The sequence below is a fragment of the Rhincodon typus genome, chromosome 2, assembly GCF_021869965.1.
Source record: "Rhincodon typus isolate 14 chromosome 2, sRhiTyp1.1, whole genome shotgun sequence".
Classification (NCBI taxonomy): Eukaryota; Metazoa; Chordata; class Chondrichthyes; order Orectolobiformes; family Rhincodontidae; genus Rhincodon; species Rhincodon typus.
Genome location: NC_063333.1, coordinates 142,466,499 through 142,482,193, shown reverse-complemented (window position 1 = coordinate 142,482,193; position 15,695 = coordinate 142,466,499). Strand labels below are relative to the sequence as shown.

The 15,695-nt window shown below is 43.5% G+C and overlaps 1 protein-coding gene across 4 annotated transcripts in view; it reads left to right on the top strand.

Moving 5' to 3' along the window:
- The first annotated feature begins 14,553 nt into the window (after nt 1–14,553).
- The window catches only part of LOC109937199 (LIM domain-containing protein 1-like), a 49,872-nt gene continuing 48,730 nt past the window's right edge, over nt 14,554–15,695 (top strand). The window contains exon 1 of one of the 4 annotated variants that reach the window (XM_048616304.1): nt 14,554–15,685. In XM_048616304.1, coding sequence (XP_048472261.1) covers nt 15,064–15,685 — 622 coding nt within the window. In that variant the 5' untranslated portion in view covers nt 14,554–15,063. The remainder of the gene's footprint in view (nt 15,686–15,695) is intronic. The other 3 variants (XM_048616301.1, XM_048616287.1, XM_048616295.1) reach the window with 3 other exon arrangements.

The window sequence follows — 15,695 nt, the reverse complement described above, 5'->3', positions numbered from 1 at the left end:
GGTTAGAGTGGATTGGCCATGCTAAATTGTCCCATAGTGCCCAGGGACGAGCAGGTTAGGTGGGTTAGCCATGGGAAATGTAGGGTTACAGAGTGTGTCTAAATTCCAATGGCCTTTGAAGGATTGGTGTAAACTCAATGGGCTGAATAGCCTCTGCCTATCCTGTGGGGATTCTATGATTTGGAGTCACGTGTAGGCCAGACCAGGTAAGGATGGCAGATTTCCTTCCCTAAAGGACAGTCGTGAAGCGTATCAGTTTTTATGACGATTGCCAGCAGGTATGTGGTCACCATCAAGCTGGCTTGTTATTGAGGTCACATTCCAGCATTAGGCTGAATTTGACCCGATGACCCTGTTATTTCAACCTGTGGTGATGGATTACTAATCCAATGATGCTGCTACAAAACCACTGCCATTAGACATGGGAAAGCCTGTCAATTTAAGTCTGTCAGAGATAGTAGGAACTGCCGATGCTGGAGTCTGAGATAACAAGGTGTAGAGCTGGATGAACACAGCAGGCCGAGCAGCATCAGAGGAACAGGAAAGCTGATGTTTCGCGTCTGGACCCTTCTTCAGAAATTTAATTTAAGTCTGTATGTGTGTTTGTAAACCTCTGTCCCAGTCCTAAGTAATTGGACAGGGTCTTTCTATTGACCTCCAGCCAGTGAGCCCTGCTGGATGTGGGCACAAAGAACATTCTTATCTGATGCCTCTGAGCTGAATGTTCCAATGATAACCCTAGTCTAAAAATGGCCGCAAAAGTCAAGACCTTCAAAAGAAAAAGGGAGCACAAAAAACCATAAAAATGGAAATAATCTATTTTAAAACTGAGGAATGCTTTGTAAAATAATTAATTAGACTTCTGAGTGTGAATTTTCTCCACAGGAGAGACTGGAGAAGATGAGGGTAGCCTCAGAGGGATGGAGAAGGGTTTAAAATCATGAAGGGTTTTGATCAGAGCATCCTGACGTGGGTATTATGACCCCCCAAGGTGGGGACATTGCTGTTTCAAGCTAAAATGTGAGCTCAGAACCCCATCCCTAAGCCTTACAGTGGTCACTGAAGGAGTAATGATCATATTCAAAGCCTCTCAGTAGAGTCACAGATAGAGAATATTTGGGAAATACTGGTTTAGAAAGTAAGGAGGTACTGTTTCCAATGACCAGAGATCTCAATTGATTGTCTCTAGTACTGCTGGAAATGTGAAGACAATAGTTTTTTTTAATGTATGATTACCAGGATTTAGAAAGTACCATCTAAGTGAGTGGTGGCATCAGAGTTGATAGCTTTCATAAAGAACGCATAAATAGGAGCAGGACTAGATCATTCGACCCATCGAACCTGCTACCTCATTCAATTCGATCCTGGCTGACCTTGAGCTTCAGTTCCACTTTCCTGCCCACTCCCCGTATCCTGGGAGGCTAAAACTCTGTCTATCCTAGCCTCAAATATGGATACTCCACAAACCTCTCGGAGACAATTCCAAAGATTCACAAACATCTGAGTGAAGATGAAATAACTGCACAGAGGCCAGTATCCCATCACCAAGTCACCCTTTATTTACACGTGCACAGTACATGGGCTCTGACCAGCAAGCTCAGAGCCAGTCCCTAGACTGAGAAGAACTTCTGAATCCCTGCTATATATCTGTCATCCAGGGCTCCCTGATTGGCCCACTTTAACAGCCCCAATCAGGAATCTCAGACTCAATGAGATCCACCTGGTTCCAATCATTACAGAAGTCATTTCTCCTCAATGTCAGTTCTTTATCCTGAGACTGAGTATCCAGTGATGAGGAAACAATCTCTCGGTATCGACTGTGCCAAAACCCAATTAAAAATTTTTGCAGAGAGAATTGGATAAATATTTAAAAGAGAGTGAGAGATAATGTTGGGCTACAGGGGGCGGAGCAGGGAGGTGCTGCTCAGTGAGACTGTGCATACTCAATGGTCTGAAAGGCTCCCTGTTGTTTACACCATCCTCTGATTGTACTGATGCTATGAAGACTCTTATTAAAATAAAAAGTCAAATATGATGAAAGCAAGAAGATAATGCTGTTCTTGTTTTGCTTTATAAAATGCGGGTTTTGATCTATGCTTGGAAATGCCTCAGTTTTGAAAGATTTTCTTTTGCATGAATGTTACCTTTTGTTATTTTGAATTACATTAAACATATGGCTGGGGCGAGCAGTCGAAAGGTGTTAAGGGTAAGATGCCTCTTTTCTTCTCAAGACTTCAAAGCATTTTTGAGCTCAATGATGGAATGTCTTCTGACCCTCCCACTGGGTGTAGCAAAAGACAGCTGTGTCTGAACTTCAGTGTCGTTTCCCCAGTCTCTCATCTCACAGATATGTTGCAGCTTGTCAGGTCACACCCATCCCGTTTGAAATTATCATGCCAGCCAAAGCGATGAAATAATTATTCGAATGCCTTTGGAGCATTTTCTTTTCATTTGCAATCTGCGAGGAAATCACACATGTTTGCTTATCACCAGTCCCATTCTGGCAATGATGTGAAACCCTGTCACTTTATGCACTGTTTACCAGATAGTTGGCAGTTCACCCCCTGTGTATCCCATTTTAATTCACCATGCAAAGGATAGAAATCCCTAACTGTGCTGCAGGAACAAACAGACCACTATCTGATATTCTCTTCCACAATAACTGATATTTATAGGGCGTTGTTTAACCTTGTGAAGGCATCATATAAAAACCATATTGAGTGACATACGGAGGTATTAGGTCAGAGCGGTAGGTTTTAAGGAACATCTTAAAGGAGGACAATGCACAAATTGTTCAGCAAAGACGTAAAGTGATTATCACACATTTTGAAATTGGAAAATTTAAATACTTACTCTTTTAAATAGCCCTGACAGACATACACATTGATTGAAGAAAAATAATATAAGAACTTCCTCTGCAGAGATTAATTTTGGAAAACAAAGATATTTGGCCAATACTTGTTAGTTCTTGAAGGGAAAAAGGATAAGGCAATGAATGTTCAAGGTAGCTCACATTTATCGTCCTGGTACACATAGGCAGATGGCGTTATACACGAAATGTTCACACTAGGATCTCTGCAGTTCATTCAGAAATGATCATGAATTCAGAGGATTTTCAGGAGGACAGTTAGATCATTGTTTCGTTATCACACTGGGCCCTCTAAAAGGGTTTCCTCAGAAAGGGGGAGGAAGACCTGGGTAACATCTCTCTCTGAGCAGGGTGCATCACAACTGAACCACAAACAATATCTAAGCAAAACATAGCTCCTGACCACCATAAACCCAGGCATGTGATATCCTGTAAACAATTCCAAGCAATAAATATCTGGAATTGAGTCTACTGATGAACATGAAGACATTATAGATTATTGAGTTGAATCCTATTTAGTTCACTGATGCCCTTTAGGGAAGGAAATCTGCCATCTTTACTTGGTCTGGTCTACATGTGATTCCAGACCTACGTTAATGTGGTTGGCTTTTAATTGCCCTCTGGGCAATTAGGGAGGGGCAATAAAATGCTGGCGTAGCCAATAATGCCCACACAGAAACGAAAGCACCATTTTAGCCGAATCTACCTGTCAAAGCCCCAATATTGATTTTACACCTGTGCCTGATATTCATTTCTATCGACCCAACATCTACCCAGTCTGTGGCTGACCTACTCAGTGACTTGGTTTAAAATTATAGCACTGCCTCCTTAAGCATCCGCACAATTTAACTGCAAGGAAACGGATTCAGATCACTTGAAACTACAGGGGTTTTCCTCACAAAAATTGATTGCACATTGGATTAGTGATAATGCCATTGGACTAGTAACCCAGAGGAACCAGTTTAATGGGGAGCAGGAGTTCAAACCCCATCATGTCAGTTAATCCAAATAATAAATCCGGAACTAGTCTAAGTAATGGTGACCATGACAACGGTCACAAAAATTCCATCTGGTTCACTAATGTCCTTTAGGGAAGGAAACTGCCATCCTTACCTGGTCTGGTTTACATGTGACTCCAGACCCACAGTGATGTGGTTGATTCTTAACAGCCCTCTGAAATGGCCTAGCGAGCCCATTGGTTTGAGGGCAGTAGGAATGGGGAATGAATACTAGCCTTGCCAGTAATGCCTGCGTCCCATTAAAGAATAAAGCAAACAAAATATTAACAGTTTATTTATGCAGTCAAGGGAGAGGATTATCATTAACACCAGTTTCAGGCCAATACAAAATTGTGTGTACATTAAGAAAAATACTGGAAACGGTCCCAGGCATACAGTGGACCTTGTAAGCTCAGAGGATGTGCTTAAGAATGATATTAGAGTGAGAGATGTTTACGCATATTACTTGATCCCCATCTAAATTCCAAACTATCTCAAACATGTCTCATCTCATGGTTATATTGCAAATTGTTTGACAAGCTACGCTCTAATATTTACATTCTATGCTTCATAAATATTCAATCATCACAAATGACTAAACACATATTGTTCCAAGTTCCATGAACTAAAGTGGACTCTGAAATGCTGCAATTGTTTCTCATTAACCTCAAAATGCTTCTGAAGGATACTGAAAACCACACGGTCAGTATCATGTCACAGATTCCATGTGGAGCTGAGTTTTTCTCTTGGGTTCTGTGGCAACTGCCACGTACCTACACGGCACATTGTTATGGACCAGACCAGACCCCCTCAAAATAGCAGGTAGCCTAGACCCTAATTTTTTCTCATTTTAAAGGTGGTTATAATGTGCTGTGTTCCAGATGCAATTCGATTAATCAAACTACTCAACGTTTATTTACACACTATAATTAAAATACAAACAAAAGAAAGAAGAACTTAGAATAAATTCACTCTATTGGAAAATGTTACCAAATAACTGATACAGTACCTATTACTCATTAACTGTTCCAATTTAATAACATCCCATAAACATACCCTTTGGCAAAAAGGAAAATTCAGAAAAATAGATTTGTCTCACATGTAACCCAGTAGCAGAGAGAAACCCAGCTTCTAATTGTAACTGAGAGAGGGAAAAGATAGCTTCTACTTGTTCAACCCAACAACAACTGCTTAAAGATAAACCTAAAAGCTAAAAAAACACTAGAAATCCTGATCTGTGAGAGCTGGCCACACCCAGCCAGTCTGCTTCCATTGTTCCAACTTTTAAAAAAATCCCAACATCTCACAAACTGTTTACTCTAGTGGTAGACTGCTCAGCAAGTCTGCCTTACAAACTCTCCTCAAAAAAAGGACAAAATAACATCTTAAAGCCACATAATTGTCACAACATACATCCCACACCAGCAGTGGTAGTGATAGGCTGGTGCACAGTTCGATGATGAAAACTCAGGTTGTGCCCACTGGATGTTATAATCTCACTTGTAACCTTCTGTGTGTTTCTCTGATCTCCTGGGATTGAGACACCCTGCTCAGCCCAGGCCATCACGGAAGCCAACCTTCCATCCATGGACTACATTTACACTTCTCATTGCCACGGAAAGGCTGCCAGCATCATCAAAGACCCCTCCCACCCCAGTTATACTCTCTTTCAACCTCTTCCATCAGGCAGAATATACAGGAGCTTGAACACACACATCAACAAGCTTAAGGACAGCTTCTTCCCTGCTGTTATTAGACTGCTGAATGGACCTCTCTAAATTCAATCTAATGTTGATCTTGCTTTGTGTACCTCCTGTCCAGCTGTAACCCTGTATGCCTCGCTATGGCTAAGCACCCTATGATCTGTATGTCCTTGTTTGCTATGATCTGCCTGTAGTGCTTACAATACAAAGCTTTTCACTGTCCTTAGGTACATGTGACTACAAGAAATCAAATTGAGTCAAGACTTGGTGGATTGTAAATTCACAGGCAAACATAAACAAATGGAACATAATGTGCAGTGCATTTCAGCTGTTTCATAACTGTCTTCAATACCTTGACCATTAATAAAATCTGCTGCCCTAATACCATCAGGAAGTTAAATTCTGGAAATCGCCAGAACTACCAGACAGTTGTGTCTCAGTGGCTTTGACATCACCTACACAATTCTACAAATGGAGCTGTGTCCTTTTCAAATAGGGAATCACAGAGCTGGCCTGTAGAAGAAATTGAATTCACGATTATGGCACGGATGAGGCTGTTCGGCCCGTTGTGCTGGTGTCGCCTCTCTGAAATCTCACCCCTACCACACCCTGCACCATTCCCCTGCTCCACTGCCTGCTTTTCCCTGGCAGACCTGCTAATCTTTTCCCTTCACATTGTTATCCAAATCCCAGTGGAAAGCCGTGACTGCCTGACCTGCCTCCACCACTCTGTCAGGGAGCGCATTCCAGATCCTAACCACTCGCCGATGTAAAAAAGAATGTTGTACCACAAGTTGCCACTGGTTCTTCTGTCAATCGCTTTAAATCTGCACCTTCTGGTTCTTGACTCTTTTGACCTTGCAAACAGTTTCTCCTTGTCCACTCTTCCTGGAAATCCTCATGATCTTGAAAGCCGCTTAACCTAAAAGACCATAACAAATAGAAACAGGAGTAGGCCATTCAACCCCTCAAGTCTGCTTCACCATTCAGTAGGATCATAACAGATCTGGCATTTATCACGTTCACTTTCCTGCCTTCTCCCCTGTAACCCTCGATTCCCCGTCTGATCAAGAATCTATTCATCTCAGCCTTAAATGACAGGACTCCATCCCCCCAGCTCTCTGTGGAAAGGAGTTCCAAAGACTCTCAGCCCTCTGAGAGAAGAAATTCCTCCTCATCTCAGTCTTATTTCCCAGTGGAACATGGTGTTTGTTAATCCCCCAGTCCTACCCTTGTGGCTGGAGTCCCTTTTCTCTTAAATCATTGCCATGCACGACATCTACACCTGCTTCAATGCCCCCACCTTCTTTCAAAGGTAGCGGATGTTCTGTACGATTAAAATCTTCAATGAGATGGTGAGGAAGCATACACTAATGTCTAGGCAAAACAATGGTGCCAACTGCATTAAACTTGGCTTTTTGTAAATATCCAACAGAATGGAACAATTGGAAATGGATTAAAATCGAGCTCTTGTGTCTCTTGAACAGCCAACTGTTTAATTGTTCCCAATAGCTGTAGCCTCCAAGTTCCTTGTAAATCTTTCATACATTCTTCAGTTTTTTTATCTGTGCCTTTTTATAGTTAGAAGACTAGAGTCATTCTTGTGACATGAGTGTTTCTGGCAATGGCCAGCATTTATTGCCCTAGTTGCCCCTTGAGAAGGTGGTGCTGAGCTGCCTTCTTGAATTGCTGCAGTCCTCCTGCTATGAGTTGACCCACAATGCTGTTAGGGAGGGAATTCCAGGATTTGGACCCAATTCCAAGTCAGGATTATACACGGCTTTGGGGAAAATTGCAGGTGTCAGCATCACCATGTATCTGCTGCCCTTGCCCGTCTAGATGGAAGTGGTGGTGGGTTTGGAAGGTGCTGTCTGAGGACACTTGGTGAATTTCTGCAGTGCATCTTGTAGATGGTACACACGACTGCTGCTGAGTGTGGGTGGCGGAGGCAGTAGATGTTTGTGCCTTGCTGATACAGCCCGAGGGATTTTACATGTCCCTTGGAATACTATATCCTCTTGCAAGGTGATGTGAGCCTGCAACTTGCCAGTTTTAATTCTCATGTTTTGTGCATTCCTAAACCCATTGCCTTCTGTTTTGCATTTGCCCTTGTCTGAATTATTCCTGTCAGAACCGAAAAGGAATGCATGTGGTAAACCAGATGATATGTGGTTTTTACAAGCTTACAATATACAGGTTATTAATGTGTTGCTAAGATTAGACCATGTCCCATTTAGTCCACAAACTCTGATTCCGTAGTGAGGATTGTAGGAATTAGCAGGATTGGGCCGTTTGGCCCTTCAAGTCTTTTCTACTATCCAATAAAGTCACAGATGATCTGATTGTGGCCTCAACTCCATTCCTCTGTCTGTTATCCCTAACCCTAGACTCCCTTGTACGTCAAAATCTGTTAAACTCAGCCATGGTCAGTTAGCTGAGTTGGCTGGACGGCAGGTTTACAGTGCAGAGTGATACCAACAGCGTGGGCCCAGTTCCCACACTGGTTGAGATTACCATAAAGGACTTCCCTTCTCAACCTCTCCCCTCGCCTGTGGGTCTGGTGACCCTCAGGTTAAACCACCACCCAGTCAGCTCTCTCTCTAGTGAGAGAGTAGCCCTATGGCCTGGTACAATTATGGTGACTTCACCTTCAATCCTGTGACCTCCCTGGGGAAGAGAATTCCAAAGGTAAACAAACTTCTCTGAGAAGAAATTCCCCCTCACCTGGGTCTTAAATGGGACACCTCCTTATTTTGAACCTGTAACTTACTGAATTACTTCAGGGAGGAACATGCCAAGTCATTTAGAGTTTAATTACAGTTTGAAAGGTGTTTGCGCCTTTTAGATCCCAGATCAAAGGCAGCACTGTTATTTTTAAAACTGTCTGAAATATATAAAAATCTCTGACTTCTGTTGTATGGCATTTAATGTGTTATAGACAGAGGACGAACATAGACATAGAAGCATAGACATAGACAAAGACATAGAAGCAGAAACAGGCCATTCAATCAGGTCATGCTAACCTGATAATCCCAAACTCCACTTTACTGATCTGTTCCCCTAACCCTTGATTGCCTTACAGTTATACGAATATTTACCACATATCTCATGTCCTGTTCATGGTGAGTCATCAAGACCAAAAACGTTAGGGTTTCTAACCAAACAAGGAAAATTTCAATTACATTACAATGTGTTCTGGAATATCTACTGGCACATTTTGAGCTGACTTCTAATATTTTATGCAATGTTCCATTAAAAACACAGATCAGACTTTATAAAAAAAATTCTCCCATGGGATGTGAGTGTCACTGGGAATGCTCACATTCATTGCTAACCCTAAGGACCCTTAAACTGAATGGTTTGCCAGGCTATCTTAGAGGGCAGTTAAGAGTCAACCACGTTGCTGTGGGTTATTTGAAGTCATATGTAGGCCAGATCGGGAAAGTAAAACAGATTTCCTTCTCTAAAGGACATTAGAAAACTAAATGTTTTTAATAATTAAACAAAAATCAACTGTAGGTTCATCAATGAGGCTAGCTTTCAATTCCAGATGTGTTAATTTAATTGAAATTCCACTGTCTGTCAGGGTGGTATTTGAACCCCTGTCTTCACATGATTAGCTGAGACCTCTTTGCTTACTCATCCAGTGACATTACCAGTGTACCGCGATCCTGCCTCATTTGATTTCTTTTCAATCAGTATATACTCATTCACCTATCTTTTACTATTTAGTTTTTATCAATTTTATGGATACAGTCAAATGACAAATTAGTTACCCACCTAAGATAGGCTATCGTATCACAGACAACATTATGTTGTTATTGCTAAAATTAAAAGAACTGCAAAAAATAATTCTCTTCTGTGTGGTCTAGGCTTCAGATCTACAGAGATTATTTTCTCTGTCTACACTCCTCCACCCATAGTATTTGGGTCAAACAATCTGCCTTTTCTGTGTCTTATTAGTGAATGGATATATGGGTGTTTGGGGGTTTTACGGGGATATAGTTCAAGTCACATAGTAGTAAATTAATGGCCTTTCTTCTTTGTCATTTATAGAGTCATAGGGTTATATAGCACGGAAACAGACCCTTCGGTCCAACTCGTCCATGTCAACCAGATATTCCAAACTGATCTTGTCCCATTTGCCAGCATTGGGCCCTTCCTGTTCACAAAGGTTTGTAACATCATGAGGGGCATGGATAGGGTGAATAGACAAGGTTTTTTCCCCTGGGGTGGGGAGTCCAAAACTAGAGGGCGTAGGTTTAAGGTGAAAGGGGAAAGATTTAAAAGCGACCCAAGGGGCAACTATCCCAAGCAGAGGATGATGCATGCATGGAATGAGCTGCCAGAGGAAGTAGTAAATGCAGGTAAAATTACGTTAAAGAATAAGTTTGTTTACAATAAATGGAGTTATTTTCCTCTAATGACAAAACCTGTGTGAATTACATTTGTTCTGAATAGCCATGAGACAGGCCAATTGGTTATTTTGGTGTTTTAATTGGGTATTTACATGTTCTGTAAACAGCTTGTGCTAAGGGGCAATTAGGGATCAGCATTTCAGTCTAGCCTTTCCAGCAATGCCAACATCCCAGTAAATGAAGGAGTCATCCTACATTTATTCTAAAGGTGGGATTTAGCTGCACTGGGAGACTGCTCCAGGACTTTGACAGAATGAGAGCGGGACCTGGGTTTCCGAGGATTGGAAGATGGGTGCTGAGGTTTTAGAAACATAGAATTTAGGATCAGGAGTAGGATATTTGGCCCTTTGAGTCTGCTCCACTATTTTCAATACAATCATCGCTGATCATCCAACACTGCACTGTTCCTGCTTTCTCACCATATTCTTTGATCACTTTAGTCCTAAGAACTATCAACAACTTTCTTGAAAATCTTCAATGTTTTGGCCTCAACAGTTTCCTGTGGTAGAGAATTCCACAGGCTCATGACTCCCTGGGTGACTAAATTTCTCTTCATCTCTGTCCTAAAAGGTCTACTCCTTTTTGTAATTTGTTGGTTCTGACTTCATGGCAGAGGGATAAATTGTGAATTGATAGATCTCTGGAGGGGGATCCTAAAGTTTGAATGAACTGTGTGGGAGGAAAGCAGTAAATTGTGCCAGATACCCTTTGTGAAGGGTCAAGTTTCAGAACATTAACTTTTCTTCTGGTTCTAATGTGTAATGTTGAATTTTGCAAAACTGAAGAAGCAAAAGACAATGTTTTCGAGTTTTTAACATAGCTAACCTAACCTTCTACAACAAATCCCAGTTATTCTCCATACTGACAGTCCATTTCAATATCACCTGGAAGGTGTATTGTTGGGAGGGAGTCCCTCAAACCTTTGGAAAAATGGCAATTCCGAAGCAGAGTTTGTTTCCGAGCAAGACATTGCACTGAATCACTTTAAGCATTATTCTTAGCAATAAATTGGCAAATTGTCCAAATTCACAAGGATGACCATTTGAGGCTAACAGAATGCCAGCTAATTAAGGGGGCATATAAAATTGACATTGCATCAAAAGTTTGCAACATTGTAAGCCATGGCTCATTGAAAAGGGTGACTCTTACAACTGAAGCAGAAGATTGTGGGCTAGAAGTGAACCCTATAGACTTGAGCACATATCTAAATGGTGACTGTCCAATGCAGCACAGATGGAGGGCTGCACTGTCTGAAGTACTCATTTGCAGATACGGTTCTACCAAGGCTCCTTCAGGCCTTTTCAGGTGGATGTAAGAGATTGCATGGGACCATTTTGAAGAAGAGCATGGGATAGGGGCATCACTGTTTGATCACAAATTGCTCTTGAACTGAGTGGCTTCAAACAGCAGTTAAAAGTGAATCATATCACCGTGGGTCTGGTGTTACTTGCAGGCCAGACCAGGTAAGGGCAGCAGATTTCCTTTCTAAAGGACATTACTAAACCAGATAGGACTTTTAGAAATGTCAATGAGAATTTCATGGTCGCTATCACTGAGACTGCCTTTCAATTCCAAATTTACTGATTGAATTTAAATTCCACCAGTTGCCCAGATTATTAGACTGGGTCTCTGCATTAAAAGTGCAGGAGCATTTCACATTATGTCACTACCTCCCCAAAGACTTGTGGCTATTATTTATCTCTCAATTAACAAGCTACAACACTAACCTCCATTTGTACAGCGCCTTTAATATATTTAAAACATTCCAAGGCACCCCATAGGAGTGTTATAAAACAAAACGTGACACTTAACCACATAAAAGGTGATTACCTGGCCCTTATCCTATCAATGTAGGAGCTTCCTGTACATACATTGGCTGTTTCCTTAATTACAACAGTGACTACACTTCATAAGGTCTTCATTGGCAAATGAGCTTTGAGATATCCAATGCTCATGAAAAGTGGCTTCTGATCGTAAGTCTCTGATCACAGTCTGGTTTACAGGAACTAGCTGTGCACAAATTGACTTTTTTTGGCTATTTCATAGAATCATTATATCCCTACAGTATGAAAACAGGCCATTTGGCCCAACAAGTCCACACCGTCCCTCCCAAGAGCATCCCACCCAGACCCATTCCCCTAACCCTGCAGTTCCCATGTCTACCCACCTAACCTAGACATCCCTGGGCACCTTAGCACGGCCAATCCACCTACCCTGCACATGATTGGACTGTGGGAGGAAACCCACGCAGACACAGGTAGAATGTGCAAACTCCACACAGAGTTGCCCGAGGCTGGAATTGAACCCAGGCTCCTGGTGCTGTGAGGCAGCAGTGCTAACCACTGAGCCACCGTGCTCTTTCTGGGATGTGGGTACTACTGGTAACACCAACATTTATTACTTGTCCCTAATTGCTCTGCTGGTGGTGAGCTGCCTTCTCGAATCTCTGTAATCCTTGGGATGTAGGGACATCTGCAGTGTTGTTAGGAAGGAAGTTTCAGGATTTTCACAGTGGTGGAACAGGAATATACTTCCAAGTCAGGATGGTGTGTGGCCCAGAGGGGTACTTGCAGGTGGGGGTGGTGTATCTATCCCTTCATCTTTCTAGGTGGTAGAGGTTGTAGGTTTGGAAGGTGCTAGTGGAGAAGCCTTGATGACCCTCTGCAGTGTATCTTGTAGGTGGTACATGCTGTTGGTCTGTAGTGGATGGTGAAGATGGTGAATGGGATGCCAATTAAGCAGGCGATGACACCTCTTGCGTCCATTACAGCAGTCACTCCCCTACAAAAGTACTTCACTGGTGTTACATTCCTTTGGAACAATCTGTGAGGTGGGGGACTAAGAATCATAGAGTTGAACAGCATGGAAACAGACCCTTCAGTCCAACTCGTCCAGATATCCTAAATTAATGCAGTCCCATTTGCCAGCATTTGGCCCATATCCCTCTAAACCCTTCCTATTCATATACCCATCCAGGTGCCTTTTATATGTTGTAATGGTACCAGCCTTCACCACTTCCTCTGGCAGCTCATTCTACACAATCATCATCCTCTGCATGAAAAAGTTGCCCCTTAGGTCCCTTTTAAATCTTTCCCCTCTCACCTTAAACTTATTCCCTCTAGTTTTGGACTCCCCCACCTCTGGGGAAAAGACCTTGGCTAGTCACCCTATCCATGCCCCTCATGATTTTATTACACTCTATTATGTCACCCCTCAGCTTCCAACACTTCAGGTAAAATAGTCCCAGCCTATTCAGCGTCTCCCTATAGCTCAAACCGTCAAACCCTGGCAACATCATTGTAAATCTTTCCTGAACCCTTTCAAGTTTCACAACATCTTTCCTATAGCAGGGAGAACAGAACTGAACACAATATTCCAAAAGTGGCTGAACCAATGTCCTGTACAGTCACAAAATGTCCTACCAACTCCTATACTCAATGCATTGACCAATAAAGGCAAGCGTACCAAATACCTTCTTCACTATCCTGTCTACCTGTGACTCCACCTTCAAGGAACTATGAACTTGCACTCCAAGGTCTCTTTATCCAGCAAAACTCCCTACCATTAAGTGTACAAGTCCTGCCCTGATGTGCCTTTCCAAAATGCAGCACCTCACATTTATCTAAATTAAACTCCATCTGCCACTCCTCAGCCCATTGGCACATCTGCTCAAGGTCCTGTTGTACTCTGAGGTACAAAAACAAAGTTGCTGGAAAAGCTCAGCAGGTCTGGCAGCATCTGTGGAAGAGAAAATAGAGTTAATGTTTCGGGTCCAGTGACCCTTCCTCAGAACTGAGGTAACCTTTTTCACTGTCCCCACACCTCGAATTTTGGTGTCATCTGCAAACTTACTAACCATACCTCGTATATTCACATCCAAATCATTTATATAAATGACCAAGACACTATATGAATGCAAATCTTTCTTGCAGTTATTTTAAGTGTTCAGAATGCACACTGCATATTACACCTCACTTGGGATGTGTATGCAGTTACCAACGTGTAAAGGAGGGGATTTGGGGGTTGGTGCAGAGGAAGGGAGGGTGAACAGTTGAATGTAAGGGGCACTCCCCCCTTTTCCCTCCCTTTTTATTTTAATTTACCAATACCCCAGGAAGTCAGATAGTGGGTGGCCGTGGGTGCCACGTTGGCCTCAGTGCTTTTTCAGTGCATAGCATCTGGCTAGATACTTGACAATTTTATGTTTTCAAGACTAAAAAAAAGTTTACGTTTCGACACGATGAGCTGAAGTCAGAAGGAAACTGGAAATAAGATAAACCTTTCAATGAGAAATGATGATGAAACCAGCTTGTAAGCGAACCCCCTCCCCCCACCCCCAAAAGTTTGTGTGCGTGCGTGTGTGTGCATAGGTGGGGTTTGGGGGGGGGGGGGGGGGCATTGCCAGTTTGTGTCAGATCGAATTCAAAGAGGCAACAGAAAGCCGTGGGAACGTGTGGCGGCCCCTTTAAGAGGCCAGCTCCAACCAGCGCATTGATCTCCACTGCTTCCCAGCGAGACCTCTCGCCGCCACCATAACCATCCACCGCATTCCTCCCCACCACCACCCCCCACCCCACCAACCTTCCCAGGGTGTAGTCCCTTGGCTTTCCCCAGTGAATGACCACCCTCCAGGGCAGGAGAAGGCGGCTGATCCCACTCGGAGAGGGAGGGGAGGAAACTTGTTGTAAACTTTCTGCAAAGTTTTCAAAAAGTTGGGAAACTTGTGCAAAGGGCGGCATGGTTAAGGGGGAAAGGACTGAGTGTGTGAGGGGAGAGATGGACAGTCTTTAATTCTGTACAGCAGGAGATAAAGAGGCTGGAGTTACAGAGTTCCCAGGCCACTCTGTGAGAGCCTGTAGTTCATAGAGCAGCACTCCAGCCTGGACTACAGTCTTGTGAGTGGGTGTTAACCTCTGAATGAAATTCTCCACCTCTCCCACAGGGAGATCAGACACTTTGCTGCTTTTTCCTTGGTTGCTGTTGTAGTGTTTTTTCCTTAAAAAATATGTATTTTCTTCCACCCTGCTGCTGAGTTGTTACAGTCAGATTTTATTTTATTTTCTGAGCCGTCGACCATGGATAAATATGAGGATTTGGGGCTGGAGGCCAGTAAATTCATCGAAGATTTGAACATGTATGAAGCTTCCAAGGATGGGCTGTTCCGTGTGAACAGGGAAAGTTGTAAGCCCGAGTTTGAGGAGACCAGGCGTGTGTTTGCCTTTAAGATGAACAAGATCCATCAGCAAAGGCAGCAGGAGATGGCGAGGATGGGGCTGGTCGCTCAGCCCGGCAGGTTAAACGGGGCTTATCCTAGCCCTCAGCCCCCCAGTGAAGCCGACAGGCCGCCCAGCTCCGAGCGATCCGCCCGCCTCCAGAAGCGCTACAGCGGCGAGGGAGCCGCCAAACCCCCGGTCGCTGGGGCTGGAGGCCCGGTACCCCCGGAGCCTCACCGGCTCAATCGTTACCCTCAGGAACCCGGCCCCAGGACCGGCTCGGAGGGTGAGCCCCCCGGCAACAGGCACTCGGCGTCCACTCGGCCCGACTACCCCCAGTCTAGCCCCAGGACCAGTTGGAATCAGGAGACCAGGTCGGGGGTCTCCAGCCCCAGATCCAGTGTGATCTCCAGTGATCCAGCCCTTTATAGTCCCACCAAGGGGGTTCCAGACCAGACCCACATGGGTAGCCTCAAGTCTGCCCCCAGCCCCAG